The sequence below is a fragment of the Chelonia mydas genome, chromosome 1, assembly GCF_015237465.2.
Source record: "Chelonia mydas isolate rCheMyd1 chromosome 1, rCheMyd1.pri.v2, whole genome shotgun sequence".
Classification (NCBI taxonomy): Eukaryota; Metazoa; Chordata; order Testudines; family Cheloniidae; genus Chelonia; species Chelonia mydas.
The window spans coordinates 135,575,910-135,592,868 of record NC_057849.1 but is presented as its reverse complement, the minus strand read 5'-3'; the positions used below and the strand labels follow the sequence as shown (position 1 = coordinate 135,592,868).

General features: G+C 43.6%; 1 protein-coding gene across 22 annotated transcripts in view; it reads right to left on the bottom strand.

Annotated features, from left to right (window-relative positions):
• Positions 1 to 16,959, bottom strand: part of REPS2 (RALBP1 associated Eps domain containing 2) — a 144,687-nt gene that overhangs the window by 52,978 nt on the left and 74,750 nt on the right. For 9 of the 22 annotated variants that reach the window (XM_043537900.1, XM_043537886.1, XM_043537885.1 and 6 more), the window contains exons 10-12: positions 6,212 to 6,289; positions 4,622 to 4,688; positions 2,544 to 2,618 (exon numbers count right to left, since the gene is read on the bottom strand). In XM_043537900.1, the coding sequence (XP_043393835.1) occupies positions 2,544 to 2,618; positions 4,622 to 4,688; positions 6,212 to 6,289 (220 nt within the window). Of the gene's footprint in view, positions 1 to 2,543; positions 2,619 to 4,621; positions 4,692 to 6,211; positions 6,290 to 16,959 lie in introns of all 22 variants that reach the window. The other 13 variants (XM_043537891.1, XM_043537898.1, XM_043537890.1 and 10 more) reach the window with 2 other exon arrangements.

The following is a 16,959-nucleotide window of genomic DNA, read 5'->3' as shown; positions in this document are numbered from 1 at the left end:
AACAAAGAGACTTCAAAAACAGACTCCACAGAGAGACTGCTGAATTGGAATTAATTTGCAAACTGGACATAAATAACTTAGGCTTGAATAGAGACTGGGAGTGGATGTGTCATTACATAAAGTAAAACTATTTCCCCATGTTTATTTCCCCCACCCCCCACTGCTCCTCAGACGTTCCTGTTAACTGCTGGAAATGGCCCACCTTGATTATCACTACAAAAGGTTTTCTCCCCCCGGCTCTCCTGCTGGTAATAGCTCATCTTAAGTGATCACTCTCCTTACAGTGTGTATGATAACACCCATTTTTTCATGTTCTGTGTGTATATAAATCTCCTCACTGTATTTTCCAGTGAATGCATCCTATGAAGTGAGCTGTAGCTCACGAAAGCTTATGCTCAAATAAATTGGTTAGTCTCTAAGGTGCCACTAGTACTCCTTTTCTTTTTGCGAGTATTTCTTGACTATCCTAAAACACTCGTACACAGTCTGCAACACACTGAGCTGCTTCTTGCTTGGCTTAAGCAGCAAGAGCAGAATTTAAGCTGTCATTTGGAAATGATTAAAGACCAAATTTTTTAAAGGTGGATGCCCACATTCAATAATGTAATTTCATAGGGGCACCTAAATAAGTGGCCCGATTTGCAAAGGTGCTGAATCAAACAGTTTGCATTGGCTTCAAATTCCTAATCTTTATGATAGTGAAGAAAACCTTCCAAATGTGAACCAATGAAATGCTGTCCTTCCTGAGTTTATAACACAGGCAGACAGCCTGAATCAACAACTCCAAGAGAGAACTGAACTTTCCCTATTTATCTCAATTAGAGCCCTGCACGCAGGGCCGGTGTAACCACTAGGTGAACTAGGCGGCCGCCTAGGGCGCCAAGATTTGGGAGCATCACAAAGCTGTGCCCCAATTTTTTTTTTTTTACACTATTGCTTAGGGGCAGGTACCTGTCAGTCTCTAGCGCTCAGGCAGCGCCAGGGCCAGCAGCCTCTTCATCTCTGAGTCGCCCCTCTTAGGCTCCCAGCCGCTGCCACCGCAGCAGCCCGGGAGGACGCGGGAGGGGGGCGCCACCGCGGAGGAGATGCAAGGGGCTGGGCTCGGCTGGGGCCCCGCACCTGCTGGCCGAGAGCAGCAGGAACCGGGTGCCACTCGGGGGGAGCTGGGTGGCCCAAGCCCAGGGCACGGCAGCCTCCGTAGCCGGGAAGCCTAAGAGGGGCGACTCAGAGATGAAGAGGCTGCTGGCCCTGGCGTGGCCCGAGTGCTGGAGACTGACAGGTACCTGCTCCTAAGCAATAGCTGTACTGCTAGGAGTCCTGCTAAAATGAAATTCAGAAATCCCTGGGGGAGTACAAAGAGAGAAAGATGAAGATTCTGCCACTAACTCTTCCTCCCTAGAGGGAAGTATGTATGCAGGAGACCAAGCAATCAGTCAAGAACATGAGCTCAAGATAGGGAATCTGGCAGTTACCAAGTGTTTGGGAAGGAGCCAGGAAAACAGAGTCAGAAATGAGGCACACAGCTGTTGAGGGGCCATAAACTTGAATTTTAAGGCACAACTGCTAAGACGGGCTCTTGGGGTTAGTTTGCTTAATCAAGGATATCTTCGTGATTAAAAGGATGAGAAACTTCAATTTTTTTTAAAAGGGCAAACCCAGATTTGCACTAATACCTAAATGGTTAACCACTGAGATTTATAAGCTCTACTGAGACCTGATAAAGTTTTCAAATATTCAGAGTTCTGCAAGGAATATTTTTAGGAAGGCTGGGTGGTTAATTTTAAAGTCACCAGTTCTCGCTGAGGTTAAATGAACAGAACAAGTATGAAGTTTCTGGACCAAGCAAGCGATTTTTGACACATGCCATTCCAGAAATAAAACTTTCTCAGATGATAGGGGTGGGGAAGGGAAGGTAGCTACCGGAAAGGAAAGCTACTTCCAGCCTGAACTGTGGAGCCAGTCCTATAGCACCATAATTCCTGTCACAAGGTCTAGTTTTCAAAATTGCTAAGCACTCATTGACTTTTCTGAGCATTATGGCTACTCAACTCTTGTGAAAATTAAGACTGTTCAGAATCATTACTGGCAAGATATAATGTTTACTTTGTGTTTGGGAAGGATTTCCATCAACAGTTATATTATTACCAACTTCTACCAATCTAATGTACAGAAAAAAATATAACTTTACAATATGCTATATTACAGAATGTCCTTTGTGCTTAAGAAATTAATAAAAGATTTTTTTAATTCCATTAAAAAATAAAAATCAGAAGAAAGGTACAGTAGATGAACCTTTTTGACAAGTTCAAATCCTAATTTGGATGAATTTTGCAAATAACGGTCATTAACCCATGCGATCATTTTTTAAAAGTAATTTTATTATAAAAAATTATCACTAGAGTGAAAGGAACATTACCAGTGAAATGAAATAATAAAACAAACTTAGGCTTATTTTGGTAAGAAAATTGTTTAGCTGACAAGTTCTTTAAAAATATATATATAATTTTTTTTTTTTAAAAAACATGAAAATTTTCTCCTCTTACCTGTTTTGACAGACAAGTGTTGAGATGGTTTAAAATCCTTTGGTATTGTTTTGGCAGTAGTGCTTATGTTCAGAGCTTAATTAAAAATAAATTGAAAGTTATTTTAAATTAATTATGTACTTGAAAACAAAAGTCAATAGCTCTCAACATTGATTAAGGCCCTATTAATAATATTTCATACATGCTGAAAAGAAATGTACACACATTAGGTAAATTATTCCTCATACCAACAGTGTGAAGTCACTATTATCTTTATTTAATTATGATGATGATGATGATAATGATAATAAATAATAAATTAAAAAGTGAGGCACAGAGAGCTCTAGGCCCAAGCTGCCAACCGATCACAAATTTTCGGTGCCTCAGCTTTTGGGTGTTTAACTTGAGAGACCGAGTTCACAATTTTCAAAGGTGCTGAGCACTTGCAACTCCAGTTAATGGAACTGAGCATGTTCAGTGGTCAATAACTCTGAAAGTTAGGACCTAAGCATCTCATGCTAGAAACCTAAAAACTGAGGCATTCAAAATCTTTTGATAACTTGGGTCTAAGTGACTTGCCCAAAGGCACACAGTGAGTCAGCAACCAAGCCAGGATCAGAACCCAGGAGCTCCCGGTTCTCTGGGCTTACTCCTCTAGCAAAGGTTTAGATCACAATATTCCTTTTCCACCAACACCTAAAACATCCCACATCAAGGACATGAGCAAAACAAAAACCAACCAAAAAAGCTGTACTCGTTTTGCTGAGAACTGTATTATACGGGATCACTACGGATGAAACTCACTTCATTGCAATATGTCCTGAGTAAAAGGAATTTATGTGGACTCATTCCCATCTCTATTTCCACTATTATATACGTTTAAATATACAATTAAGTGACAATGCAGAATTGATTTACCTGTGAGATGATGGAAATGAATGAGAATTTGTTTCGCTTAAAACATCCTGAGCTACAGAATTCTGACTCCTCAAGAGTAAAGCTAAGCAAATAATTGATTTTTCAGTTCAGAGGCCAAACCGAAAAATTTCTGGGGGAAAAAAAAATCTGTTTCCATTTTAACAAAACATTGCGTTAGACCTCAACAAAATGCAAAACGGAAAAAAAAACCCCACTTTTTCAGCTTTTCATTTTGTTCCGGTTGAACAAAATGTTTAGTTTGACCAAAATGAATTTTTTGTTCCGAATCATTTTGGGGTGTTTTAAAATAACAATCTCAAAATGAAATGCCATTTCAAAATGAAAAATCAAAACATTTCAAAACCAAAAAGCAGAAATAAAACATTTTAATTTTCCCCCTTGAAACAGTTAGGCAAATTCGCAAAAAGTTTCAGTGCCTCAAAAGTGCATTTTTGGCAAATTTACTATTTGACAAAAAAATCATCCGGTTCTATCTGGGAGTTCTCCTTCCGGGCAGCACCTTGATGGAATATTCCCTTTTCTTTTGAATCCCATTTATAGTAATAACTTAAAGAATAAGACCAAGTGTACCTTCCATGCCTGCAACTGTGCCTTGGCTAAGAAAAAGAGGTAGATTTCCATAATCATATAGAAAACAATTTGTAAATATGCATAAAGCAAAACTTCATCCTTATGGGATCATTACATACCTAAAGGCTGTCCTTGTTACCTAAGTATGTCAGCTACAGAGAATGAGGCAGATCTGAGGCAGGCCTAAAAGAAATCATCACTGGTCGTTTTATTACCTTTAAAGTCGAGATCCTGCACTCTTTACTCAAGCAAAATTCTTGTTGAAGTCTTAGGCAAAAAGTATGACATTAGGCCTATTTGGACCAACATACATTTAGAAGGTGTATTTGGGTTTTAAAGGTTATGCAAATATCAGGGGTTCATTTTAAAATAACTGACCATCATTTTGTTTTTCTTCAGCTCTGTTGCTGTCAGTAAGTCCTCTCTTTGGTTACTGTTACAAACCTTTCTTTCAGATTTACATAAATGCATAACTGACTGAGAAGCTAGATTTGCACAGATTCTGTTAGCAAAGGGAATTGTATAAAGCGCTTATTTACATCTAAAACCTAATGAAAGAAGCAAAAAGACAAGACACTTTGCTCTCATACCTTGACTGTCATCACTATCTGCATCTTGTGTCAGGGCAGATTTATCAGGCATCTCCTCAACCGATGTCTTCTCACAGAAGAAAAAAAGATTGATTTATTATACAGATTGCTGTATCAAATATGCACAAACACTTCCATAGTCAAATGTTTAAGCACACGGACTAACAGAAATACAGCCCAATATTCTCTCCTGCACCAGATACACTCGAAGAAGTGGGGAGGGTCATTATGAAGACAATTATAGCCTCCTGCTTCTCAAGCTGCCTCAGTTGCAGTCCTGACATTAGAAAGGGCAGCCTGGGGCAGCTATAACTTGCAACAGCTGGCTATAGTGCCTAAGGGACCGTAAGCCAGCTGAGAATTCTCATATTGGAGCAGAATTCTGCTCTGTCCTCTTCTTTCTGATGATGTGCCCCCTGTGCAAGGCATGGGGAGCCAACTCTATCAGCTTTACACTAGTTGAAAATTCCCCTCCACCAGAAACAGTACAATGATCAGAATAGCCTCTTTAGTCAAAGTTGGGGCCAGACTTCTCTGTCCTGTGCCTCTTGTGCGTGAGGAAATCTTCCTGATGAGTTAATTGACATCTGGCCTACTCCTTCCTCTCACTGAATACTTTTGAAGTGGGGAAAGCTGGGGTCCATAGGGCACAACTTCCATGATCCCAATTCAGGCCTCCGGGGCAGAGACCAGGAACTTTAACCCAGTTCTGACAAATGAGGTCAACTTCTTTGATTACAGTAGTAACCCATAATGTGGGCATTTGCTACTCCTATAATCTCTGCTAGTTATCTCACCAAAAAGGGAGCTGTTCTGCTACTTGTCTCAGTAACAGCAGTACCTGGGATTCAGTGGGCAAGGCAATGCCAGAACCCAAAATTCTTCACATGCTTACTGATGCTGTCATAGGCGCCGACTTCTGCTCCCACCAGTGGGTGCTCGACCCCTCTCTGCCCCCAGCCCTGCCCCCATTCCACCCCTTCCCCGAAGTCCCCACCCCTTCCCTGCCTCTTCCCACCCCTGCTCTACCTACACTCCACCTCTTTCCCGCCTCCTCCCTTGAGTGCGCTGTGCCCCTGCTCCTCCCCCTCCCTACCGGAGAGCCGGCAAACAGCTGTTTGACAGCGGGCAGAAGTGCTGGGAGGGAGAGGGAGGAGCAGGAACGCAGTGCAATCAAGGGAGGAGGCGGGGGGAGCTTGGCTGCCGGTGGGTATGGAGCACCCGCTAATTTTTCCCTATGGGTGCTCCAGCCTTGGAGCATCCACGCAGTCGACGCCTGTGGATGCTGTTATTGACAGCCAGGCCCATGAGACCAGGTTTCAATCCATTAGGCCCATAATGGTGGGTACAGAAATGTGGACTGAATTCATGGTTAGGAATTAGAGATCTATTTTATGAAGTAGCATGTGGATTTTTAGCAGCACAGTTCCTGTAGATTTCAGTGGAAGTAACATGCAAATCCATTGTGTAGGTGCTTTGAAAAAATATGAACAAATGTCAATCTCTATATTAACCATGATTGTGACTATAATACTTTCTAGTGCACATAGACAATAATATGGTAGAATAAAAAAAAAATTGGTCACCGACTGGCTCAACAACAGAGGTCGCCACATCAAAGAGAATCAACGGCTCTGAGTTGGTTGGATCTTCACGGACAGTTTCAAGCTGATTTTTTTTTTTTTTTTTTTTTTTTTTTAAACAAAGGCGAAAACATCGGGGAGGAAAAGAGAAAAATCTATTACAGTTCGATAGCTTCAGTTTTCACCATCATCAAAATCTACAATGAATTTCAGATTCATGTTGGGATGCTAGAGACAAATGTTTTGAGAGCCTAAATATCCAACCATAGTGGTCTAGCTGCAATGTACTAGAGGCCCAGACTCCAGACTGGCTTTTCCCCCACCTTCTGAGTCAAGAAATCATAAAGGTCGAGGAAAAGGCTAAGGGCCTGAAGCAATGCCCATTGAAGTGAATGGAAACACTTCCATTGATTTCAATGGACTTTGGGTCAGGTGCTGTTTCAAAGAGGAGCTTAAAGCAATTGCTGGCAGTTTCATTGACCTCATGAGAAATCTTCGGTCTTGTCTCCCAAGCTATTTGCTGCAAGGAAGTATGCACTAATGTGTGTGGAGGAGAGGGGGTACAAAGGGAGAAAGTATGTAAGAGGAAAATATAGGAGACCAGAAAGAAAGTGCTGAGAGTCTCAGAAAACCAAAGAGAGAAAATATGGGCAGACAGTACTTCTTAATGTTAAAAATGAAAATGAATTGCTCCTTTACAAAACATACCAAAACTGTTAATTGATATTTCAAGGTTATTAAAACCCTCTGCCTTTGAAAGAGTCTGTTATCCACATGACCCCTCTCCTGTCATAACCCTCTTCATACATAAATCCAAGAAATCATTTCTGTTGTACTGTATTTCAGCAATTACAAATAAGGATGCTCTTTAAACCACCTGAATTTATCATGGATGGAAAGGGAAGACGACAGGAAGAAAACACATAATTGATTGCATTGGTAATAAAATATGTTCAGTCTCTTGTGATCACATGTATGAACTCTATTTCCTGAATAGCTGAACCACAAATTAAATTATGAAAGTGAATCACTGCACTCCCCAGAGACAATGATGAATTACTCTCTTTCTGAATCACATTTACACAGTGTATTATTTTTCAAAATAAAAACATCAGTCAGGAAAAAATCAGAACACTTCAGTCAAAATCATTTCGGGTCAGTTTTGAGGCAAGGTTTTACAATTCATTAATCATGGATAATTGGGCACATCTAAGCCTAGAGAGCACTGGCTGCTATAGCTTAACAGAAATACTGTAGGTCACAGATTGGTGGTGGTGGTGGGGGGGGAGGGCGGGAGAGATAGAGACAAGAAGAAAAGAGCTGAGCCTGCTGATTGTCAAATGGTCTAATCAACTGCAATATGGTCAGATGACACTATCCTATCTCACCCAATAACTAGACCTCCATAAATTCAATTTTTTTTCCAATGAACCAGCAAACAGAGAAAAAGTATTTCTTGCCACGTTTCCAGGCAGCACTGGACACCCTCACACCAGAGAAACGAGGAAGAGAGAAGCAGAATACCCAGCTCCTCGTGAATGTGGGACCTAACTACCAAAGAAACAGCTCATAGGTTGGGGAGAGTGGAGTTATTTGGTGGTTGTGTTAAGCAGGTTGTTTTAAAGGGCAAGACAGAGCCTGGTGAGTTACAGACAGGGGTGCTCAAAAGCTTATCTTGAAAATTAAATTAAAAATTAACTTACAATATGGCATTTTGAAAATCTTCTGCTGTATCCCCCACTGCTAACAACTGCCCAGTGGAGGATTTCATCTTACCACTAGATAACATATTTTATTACTACTATTCTACTCCTAGTATTACTGCTGTGATGCTGGCAGACCCAGTCAGATCAGGGCAACAGACCAATAGACTTTTGTATTAGTATAGATCAAAATGAGTGTAAATGTATGAGTGTACTCAGGTGTTTGAACTTCATGAAAATTAGAGGAATGTTACTTGTATTATTTTCATTCATTTGTTCCTGTTCTAATGTAATAGCAAACATTTTCATTGTGTACACCCCTGTAACTAAATAGCCCAACAAAGAAATCTTGTGAAATGCCAATGAAGGACTTAAACAGAAAATGTTAATTTCAAAGCAAGTGGCCATTATGTATGATGGCTCTTCACTCCCTGTCGTCAAAAGAAAAGCCAATGTGGGCAGAGAGACTGTCAGCTTGCTCTCGGAGTGAAGAAACTACAAATATGGACTCATGGAAAGATCCTTCATCTCTGGACTGTTTGGACTTTTACAGAGAACTGTACCAGATGCAAAGCAGAGATCCCCAGAGACAATCTGGGTACCCTGAAAAGACTTTTGGGAGACTGGCAGTTTATTACATCACTGCCACCACTTAGAATTACAAACAATGACTCACCTGTTATATTTTACCTGCTTTTAGCTCTCAATTACTCTCATTTCCTTTTCTTAGCTAATAAACCTACAGTTAGTTTACTACAGAATTGGCTGCCAGCATTGTCTTTGGTGTAAGCTCTGGAGTACCAACTGATCTGGGGTAAGCAGCTGATCACTTGGGATTGGGAGCAACCTGATGTGGTGTGATTTTTGGTTTAAGTGACCATTTCATCACAAAGTCCAGTCTGTGACTACATGGTAAGAGTGGTAGAGTGATTCGGGAGTTCACATTTGTTACTGGCTTGGTGAAATCTAGTTACAGAACATACCACCAGCTTGGGATATATGCCCTGTTTTTTGACAGTCTGCCCCGAGGTAGGCACTTAGAGTTATGAGCCACTGCAGACAGTGTGACAACTACTACTGCTTCTACTATACTAGGAATTTCTAAAAACATGTGATTTCATTGTACAGCAAATCTACTCCTTAGAACAGGGGTCTCAAAGTCCCGGCCTGCGGGCCATCTGTGGCCCGAGAACCTCCCCACTGCCGCCCGTGGAGGAGAGATGCAGGCAGACACGCTGCTGGCAATGTCTGCTGCAGGCCCCGCCCCCCGCAGCTCCCATTGGCTGGGGGAAAGGGACCATGACTAGTCGCTGCGCAGAGTCATCATCATTAGTTGCTGGGCAGAGTCAGCCATGGAGGCAGCATCACTCTTTTCCACAATGAATACAAACAAGTCAAAATACTGAACACAACTATCTGATGCCCACCTTGCTGCAATCCTGAAGGTTTCAACCGCTCAGTCACTGAGGTCAAACATCAACAGACTGACAGAACTGAAGCGTTGCCAGGTGTCTGGCAAACACTAAAAACTCTGACTGGCGAAGAATTGTATAAAGTTGTAGGACAGTTTTATTATTTCTAAGAAATTTGAAATAAAAAAATACAATATAAACTTTTTCTTTTCTGAAAACCATCTTCAGTGACATTATTGGCCTGGTGGGAGAATTTGAGGACTGGCACTGGCCCTAAGGTAAATTGAGTTTGAGACCCCTGCCTTATAGGTTTATTCCTTTATTGTGTAAACATTCAAATCCACAAACATAAATGTCACTTTCTATGGATCAGCTAAATTGGCTTATGGAATTTTATTGAGTCAGGTTATTAGGATAATATTTTTAATATTAGGAAATTTAAGAAGACTATGAAAGGAGAAACCCTGAGCTTTCTGAAGTATAAAATGAATATCTATATACGTCCCAGCATTTACACTAGCAGGGAGCAAATTTCATCACCACTCTGCAGAAATAGGAGAAGTTGCTTTGGACATCTGGGTAATAATTTGTGAAGTTAATAGCTTAAAAATAATAATCTCACAGAAATGAAGGCGGATCCTGAAATCAAAGAGTTATGTGAGCTAGAGCTTTTTTTTTTTGGGGGGGGGGGGGTGAGAGTTAAAATGTGTCAGCTGAAAGATATGGGGACAAACAGGGGACCTGCCCACTGACAAAACTGGTGCATCAGAACGGACCAATCATCATGCTAGTCTGGTAGCCTGCCTCCTACTGCAACTAGCATCACAGTTATACATAATATGCATAATTGTACAGTTGTGAAAGGAAGCTTCGCCTGACCCCAGCTACTGATTAGCTTTATACCCTGAAGCATAAGGGCTAATAACCTTCCTTTTGTTATTCTAGCTAGTTTAATTGAAATCTAATCTTTTATTTTTATGTGACCACTTACTAAGCTATTTGCCTCAGTAAATCAATGCAGCAGCAAGTTCCACATGATCCTGGATGATAAAAGTACTGTAGAGTAAGGGCTCATCCAAAGCTCACTGAAGTCAGTGGAAAGACTCCCGTTGACTTCAGTGTGACTGGATGAGGCATTACACCCTCCTAGAAATATAATAAGCCTACTGTAAGGAGAAGCTCCCAGCATGCTCTGAATAAAGTGTGCGCATATTAAATACAGTCCAAACTTACAATAAAACAAACCGCAGAAAGGGGGTAAGTTAACCATAAAGACACACGTATCTCTGCCTAAACTTTTTCCTCAAGTATGGTTGTTGCTAAGGCTTTTCCCAGCATGACCTCCCCTGTCCCAGCCTCTACTTCCCTCTGCATCAGAATAAGACACTCAAATCCCTCTTATATCCTGTCTGGAGTTAAAGTGATCCATCCGCTAGCAGAAGCCAGCAGTAGTTACGTCTTCATATAGGGTTCTAGCACCTGAGTTTAGGGGGAATTTAGCATAATTCAGCATTCCTGTGCAGTGCCTTAAAAAGTGACACCTTGTCTCACACATATATACATTTTGAAAAAAAAATATTTGCGAGATAGTTTTCGTCTTCAAAAAGCACTATACAAACATTAATCCACAACAACCCTGTGTGGCAGGGAAGCAATAGTAACCTCAGTTTATAGACCCGGAGACTAAGGGTATGTCCACACTGGCAGAGTTACAGCACCGGCACTTACAGTGCTGCTCAGAGGGCACTGAAGGGAAACCGCTGTTGTGTATTCACACTGCCAGCTGACTGCACAATAGTGTGTTCACACTTGCGGCACTTGCAGTGGTATTCGGAGTGGTGCACTCTGGGCAGCTATCCCACAGAACGTCTCTTCCTCTTCTGCCACTAAAAGTTGTGGGAAGGCGGGGGGAGTTGCAGGGCATCCTGGGTCCTGTCTCAATGCCCCGTGATACATTGCTTCGCATCCCAGCAATCCCTGTGCTTCCGTCCACATTTGGCACCATCTGCGCACCCTGCCTCTTCAGTCTGCAAAAATGGATCCCGCACTGTTGACCAATATGCTGCTCGCTCTCACTAACACATCACGAGTGGCAGTGGAGTTATTTCTTAAACTAAACTACAAAAGCAAGAGGAGTTTCACATCGATCTCGCCATGCGTAGTAGCTACGACACGAGATTGCTTGTGGCATTCACAGAGATGCTGACCACAGTGGAACGCCACTTTTGGGGGTCAGTGAAACAACCACTGAGTGGTGGGATCGCATTGTCATGCATGTCTGGGATGACATGCAGATGCTGCAGAACTTTTGGATGAGGAAAACCACACTCATGGGACTGTGTGATGAGCTCGCCCCAGCCCTGCGGCGTAAAGACACGAGAATGAGAGCTGCCCTGTCGCTGGAGAAGCGTGTGGCAATTGCACTGTGGAAGCGGGCTACTCCAGACTGCTACCGATCGGTTGCTAACTGGTTCGGAGTGGGAAAGTCGACCATTGGATGAGTGTTGACAGAAGTGTGCAGGACCTCTAATTGCATCCTGCTCCAAAAGACTGTGACTCTGGGCAACTTGCTTGACGTTGTGGATGGCTTTGCACAAATGGGCTTCCCTAACTGCGGAGGGGCGACAGATGGCACAGCTATTCCAATTCTGGTACCAGACCACCTAGCCACCAAGTACATTAATCAGAAGGGGTATTTCTCTAGGGTTCTCCTGGCGCTTGTGGATCACTGTGGGCGTTTCACGGACATTAACGCAGGCTGGTCTGGAAAGGTGCATCATGCACGCATCTTTTGGAACACTGGCCTGTTCAGGAAGCTGCAAGCAGGGGCTTTCTTCCCAGACCAGAAAATCATCGTAGGGGAAATCAAAATGCCCATTGTGATCCTGGGAGACCCAGCCTACCCCTTAATGCTGTGGCTTATGAAGCCATACACGGGGCACCTTGACAGCAGCAAGGAGCCGTTCAACGATAGGCTGAGCAAGTGCAGAATGACTTTTGAGTGTGCTTTTGGCCATTTAAAGGTCTGCTGGTGCTGCCTACGTGGGAGGCTGGACCTGGCCGATGACAATATTCCTATGCCTACAGCTGCATGCTGTACACTCCATAATATTTGTGAAGGGAAGGGTGAAAGCTTAACTCAAGGCTGGACTGCTGAGGCTCAGTGCCTGGAGGCTGAATTTGAACAGGCAGAGACCAGGGCTATTAGAGGGGCGCAGAGCAGGGCCATAAGGATTAGGGATGCCTTGAGGCAGCAATTTTATGCTGAAAGCCACTAATATTTGTTGCTATGCTCGGGAGTGCAGTGCTTGTAATGCTAGGAGGTGATTGTGATTGATGCAGACAATGCACTATGAAGGTTTAAGAAAATTGCCTGTTACTTTGCAGGGCTCTGTTTGCTTTCAATTAATGGAATAAAGATCGCTTTCAAACCAACACAATTCTTTTATTAAAAAACAAGAACTGGAAGAGAGAGACTGTCAGGGTTCCCTCCCCACTCTGAACTCTAGAGTACAGATGTGAGGACCCACATGAAAGACCCCCCTACACTTACTTTTAATCAGCTTAGGTTAAAAACTTTCCCAAGGCACAAATTTCACCTTGTCCTTGAACAGTATGCTGCCACCACCAAGTGATTTAGACAAAGAACAGGGAAAGGACCATTTGGAGTTCCTATTTCCCCAAAATATCCCCCCAAGCCCTTACACCCCCTTTCCTGGGGAGGCTTGAGAATAAACAAGATGAGCACAATCCAGCCTTGGATTTTTAAGACCCAAAAAACCCAGTCAGATTCTTAAAAAACAGATCTTTATTAGAAGAACAAAAAAAGATAAGAGAACAACTCTGTAAAATCAGAATGGAAGATAATCTTACAGGCAGTCAGATTCAAAACATAGAGAATCCCTCTGGGCAAAACCTTAAGTTACAAAAAGACACAAAAACAGGAATACACATATCCTCCAGCACAGTGAATATCACAAGCCAAAACATTTCTAGCTAGATTACTTACTAACTTTACAGGAGTTGGAGGGCTTGCATCCTTGATCTGTTCCTAGCAAAGGTATCACACAGACAGACAAAAGCCTTTTCCCTCCCCCTCCAGATTTGAAAGTATCTTGTCTTCTCATTGGTCATTTTGGGTCAGGTGCCTGCCAGGTTACCTGAGCTTCTTAACTCTTTACAGGTAAAAGGACTTTGCCTCTGGCCAGGAGGGATTTTATAGCACTATATACAGAAAGGTGGTTACCCTTCCCTTTATACTTATGACAGAGACAAACAAAAAAACCACATCAATACTGTGGGAGATGGAGGAATGGAGGGTCCCAGGAGGAGGTGTGGCCCCGGGATGGTTAAAGATTTGTGTATGTCCAGGTATCACATGGAACCTTCTCCTTTGGAGTACAGTGCAGCGGGTACTGTACTTCAGCAGGGCTAAACTGCAGAGAGATGGGTGTTGAGTGCAGTGGGTACTGGGAGTCCGCAGGGCTGGACTGTGACGGGGCAGGCGTGGAATACCATGGGTACAGACTGGAGCCAGGAGGTTAATCAGAGTGTGTTGGCAGTGTCTGGGGGACGCATGGGAAAAAGTTTTGCGACAGCGGCTGCAGGACAGGGCGGACACGGAGCTGCTCAGTTTGCAGTGGCAGTAGCGCCTGGAGATTGTCCGCTTGGTGCTCCATAACTTTTAAGAGCCGCGTCGTGGCTTCATTCTGGCACACCGCGTTCTCCTTTCGGTCCCTATTCTCGTTATTCCGGCACTCCTTCGATTCTTGTTTTTCGACAGCGGAGTGCATCATAATCTCACGCAGAAAGTCCTCCTTACTTCTTCTTGGCCGCTTTCTAATTCTGTGCAGCCATTCAGCCGGCGATAACAAAGAGGGAGGCTGGACTCCCAAGGTCATATCTGTGAAGTCGAAATGCCACAGTTTACAGAAGCAGTATTGTTTGCAACACACACAACACTGATTCAGTGATTTAAAACACAGCCACTATTCACATACCTGTCATTAACTGGCTGACCGAGGCAAGCACACATGAGCCACAAGACCCCCAAAGTGGTGAGTAACTGCAGAGGCAGGGGAAATCAGTGTTCCAGGACCATACTGCTGTACGCTGGGAACGTGGCTCTTGGGGACAGCCAGCACTGTAGGGGGGGGCCTGGTAGTCATTCCTGTCCCCACATTTTCCACAGGCTGTGTTCACTGTGGAAGATATCTCGCTTTTGATGGTGAGCAGGGAATCAAGGGAGGATCTTCTCCAAGACTGCTGCTTCTGCCCTGGCCCTTATGCGGCACATCTGTGGAGAGCAATGGTCTGTCCCCCCAGTGACAGCAGAGTGGTGCGGAAAGTTACCCTTAATGGGGCAAGAAACAAAGCAGCTCTGCCAAAGAATCTGCGGCAGAAGATTGCCCAGTATCTCCATGAGAATTTCCTGGAGATCTCCGAGGCAGATTCCTGTGTTGTGAGGGAGTCAATCAAGAACCTGTTCTGCTGCTCAGATTAGGCATGTGGTGGTATCATACAGACACAAGCCTGCTTTCTGCAACCCTCCTGCCCCCAACAACTCGCCTCAGCGATTCCCAAAATCAAAGCCACTTGCCAGGGGCCTCCTATCCTGTTTGTTCTTCGCCAAGTTCTGACAACTGTGACTGGCTAGCCTCCTCCGGGGCAAAGAAGAGCTCCTGGTTGCATGCATCTCTGACCTCTGAGTCATCCTCTGCCTCTAGGTCACCCTCCCGTGCCACATTCTCGTCCAATATTTCCTCCTCCTGGCTCAGTCCATCCTCGACTGGCAGGCAAGCCACAGAAGTATCCACAGTGGCCTTTGCTGTGGAGGTGGGGTCATCACAGAGTATCGCATCCAACTCTTCATAGAACTGGCAGCTCACGGGTACAGCTCCGGAGCAGCCGTTTGCCTTCCACGCCTTGTGGTAGGCGTTCCGTAGCTCCTTCACTTTGACCCTGTACTGCAGTGTGTCCCAGTCTTGGCCCCTTTCTGTCATGCATCATGAAATCTGTCCATAGGTATCATAATTCCTATGTCTAGAGCACAGCTGGAACTGGACAGTCTCCTCTCCCCAAATGCTGATGAGGTCCAGCAGCTCAGCATTGCTCCAAGCAGGGGATCGCCTGGTGCATGGAGCAGGCATGGTCACCTGGAAAGATGCGCTGAGACCACTGCACGCGTCACCGAGCAAACAGGAAGGGGACTTTCAAAATTCCCACACAATTTAAAGGGTGGGGCTCACGGTTGGTCCCCTGAGGGCAGGGCAGTAGAGTTCAAACCGATGACCAGAGAGGTGAGAAAAGGCATTGTGGGACACCGCCCGGAGTCCAATCGCAGTGCTGTAATCGACCAGGGTGCCTACACTGGCACTGCAGCACTGTAGCCCCAGTGCAGAAAACTGGGTGATTTCTTTTTACAGTGCTGCAACTGTGCAGTTTCTGCTCACTAAGTGACTTGTCAGCCTGTACACCTCGGGAGTTACAGTGCAGGGAGCTGCTTTACTGTGCAGAAACTTGCCAGTGTAGACAAGGCCTGAGGTAAAAAAGTTGAACTGCCCGAGGACACATAGGAATTAAGTGGCAGGGCCAGAAAAAGAGCTCAGAAGTTCCTGACTCCAGCTGCTGTGCTTATTCCTTTTGGCCAAACTGTTTCATCTCTCATATGAGAGAAACCAGAGATGGTGGGAGCAAAGAACAGTCACACACACAATTGGTCACAAAAGTTGTAATTGTCTAGATAAATCTATAAAGATCAATGTGGAAAAATCATACAAAATACTTTAAATAAAGTAAATAAGTTAAGTAAATAAAAGCAAAGACAAAAAATACTCTGTGGCAAAGAAGATTTTAAATGTATTGTGCTGATACAGTACTAATATGCAGTTAATATTTTATTAAACTCTGGTAGTGGAGCAGCATGTATATGATTAAGTATGTGTTTTCGCATGACTTCTGCTTAAGCTGCAAATTAATAAACATATATGCTAATAAGTCAAACTGTCAAGGGACTGATTAGTTTTCCAACACTAGAACACAGTGAAAAAGTTCTAGTGAAGTGTTGGTCTGTGGCAGAATCTGGCACCCCACTGTTAATCAACCTCACAGCATGTGAACATATTAATAGGACCAGAAATCTGTGCTTCAGTAAAAGACCTGCCTGCACTTCTAAAATAAAAGCACCATTTTCAAAAACCAATAGCAATGCTATTCTGAATCAAGCTGATGTACCCAGAACATTGCCCTGTGAGCAGAAAGGGCACTGGTAAGATCATATATAAGTAGTCCCACGAGATAAACATGATGATCACACCATGCAAAGTGAGACAAACTCAGCAATATTATGAAACATTGCCTATTGCCTGGTGGTGATATTGCACAGTTGCATTTGACAAGAGAAGAGCTGTGTTTTGACCATGGAGTTTTCCCCATAACAAGGGGGAGGATGAAGTGATTGGAGAACAGCCTTACACCAGCCCTGGGGCTGAGCTGGTATAACGTACCATTATTATTTTATTCGGATGCAGAGTTTGAAGGGACTTCCGCAACAGCAATGCATGCCAATTTTCAGAGGCCTAACAATTCTGAGCCATAGCCCTGTCCACAAATTGTCACTTGATTCACTACCCTAACAAGCT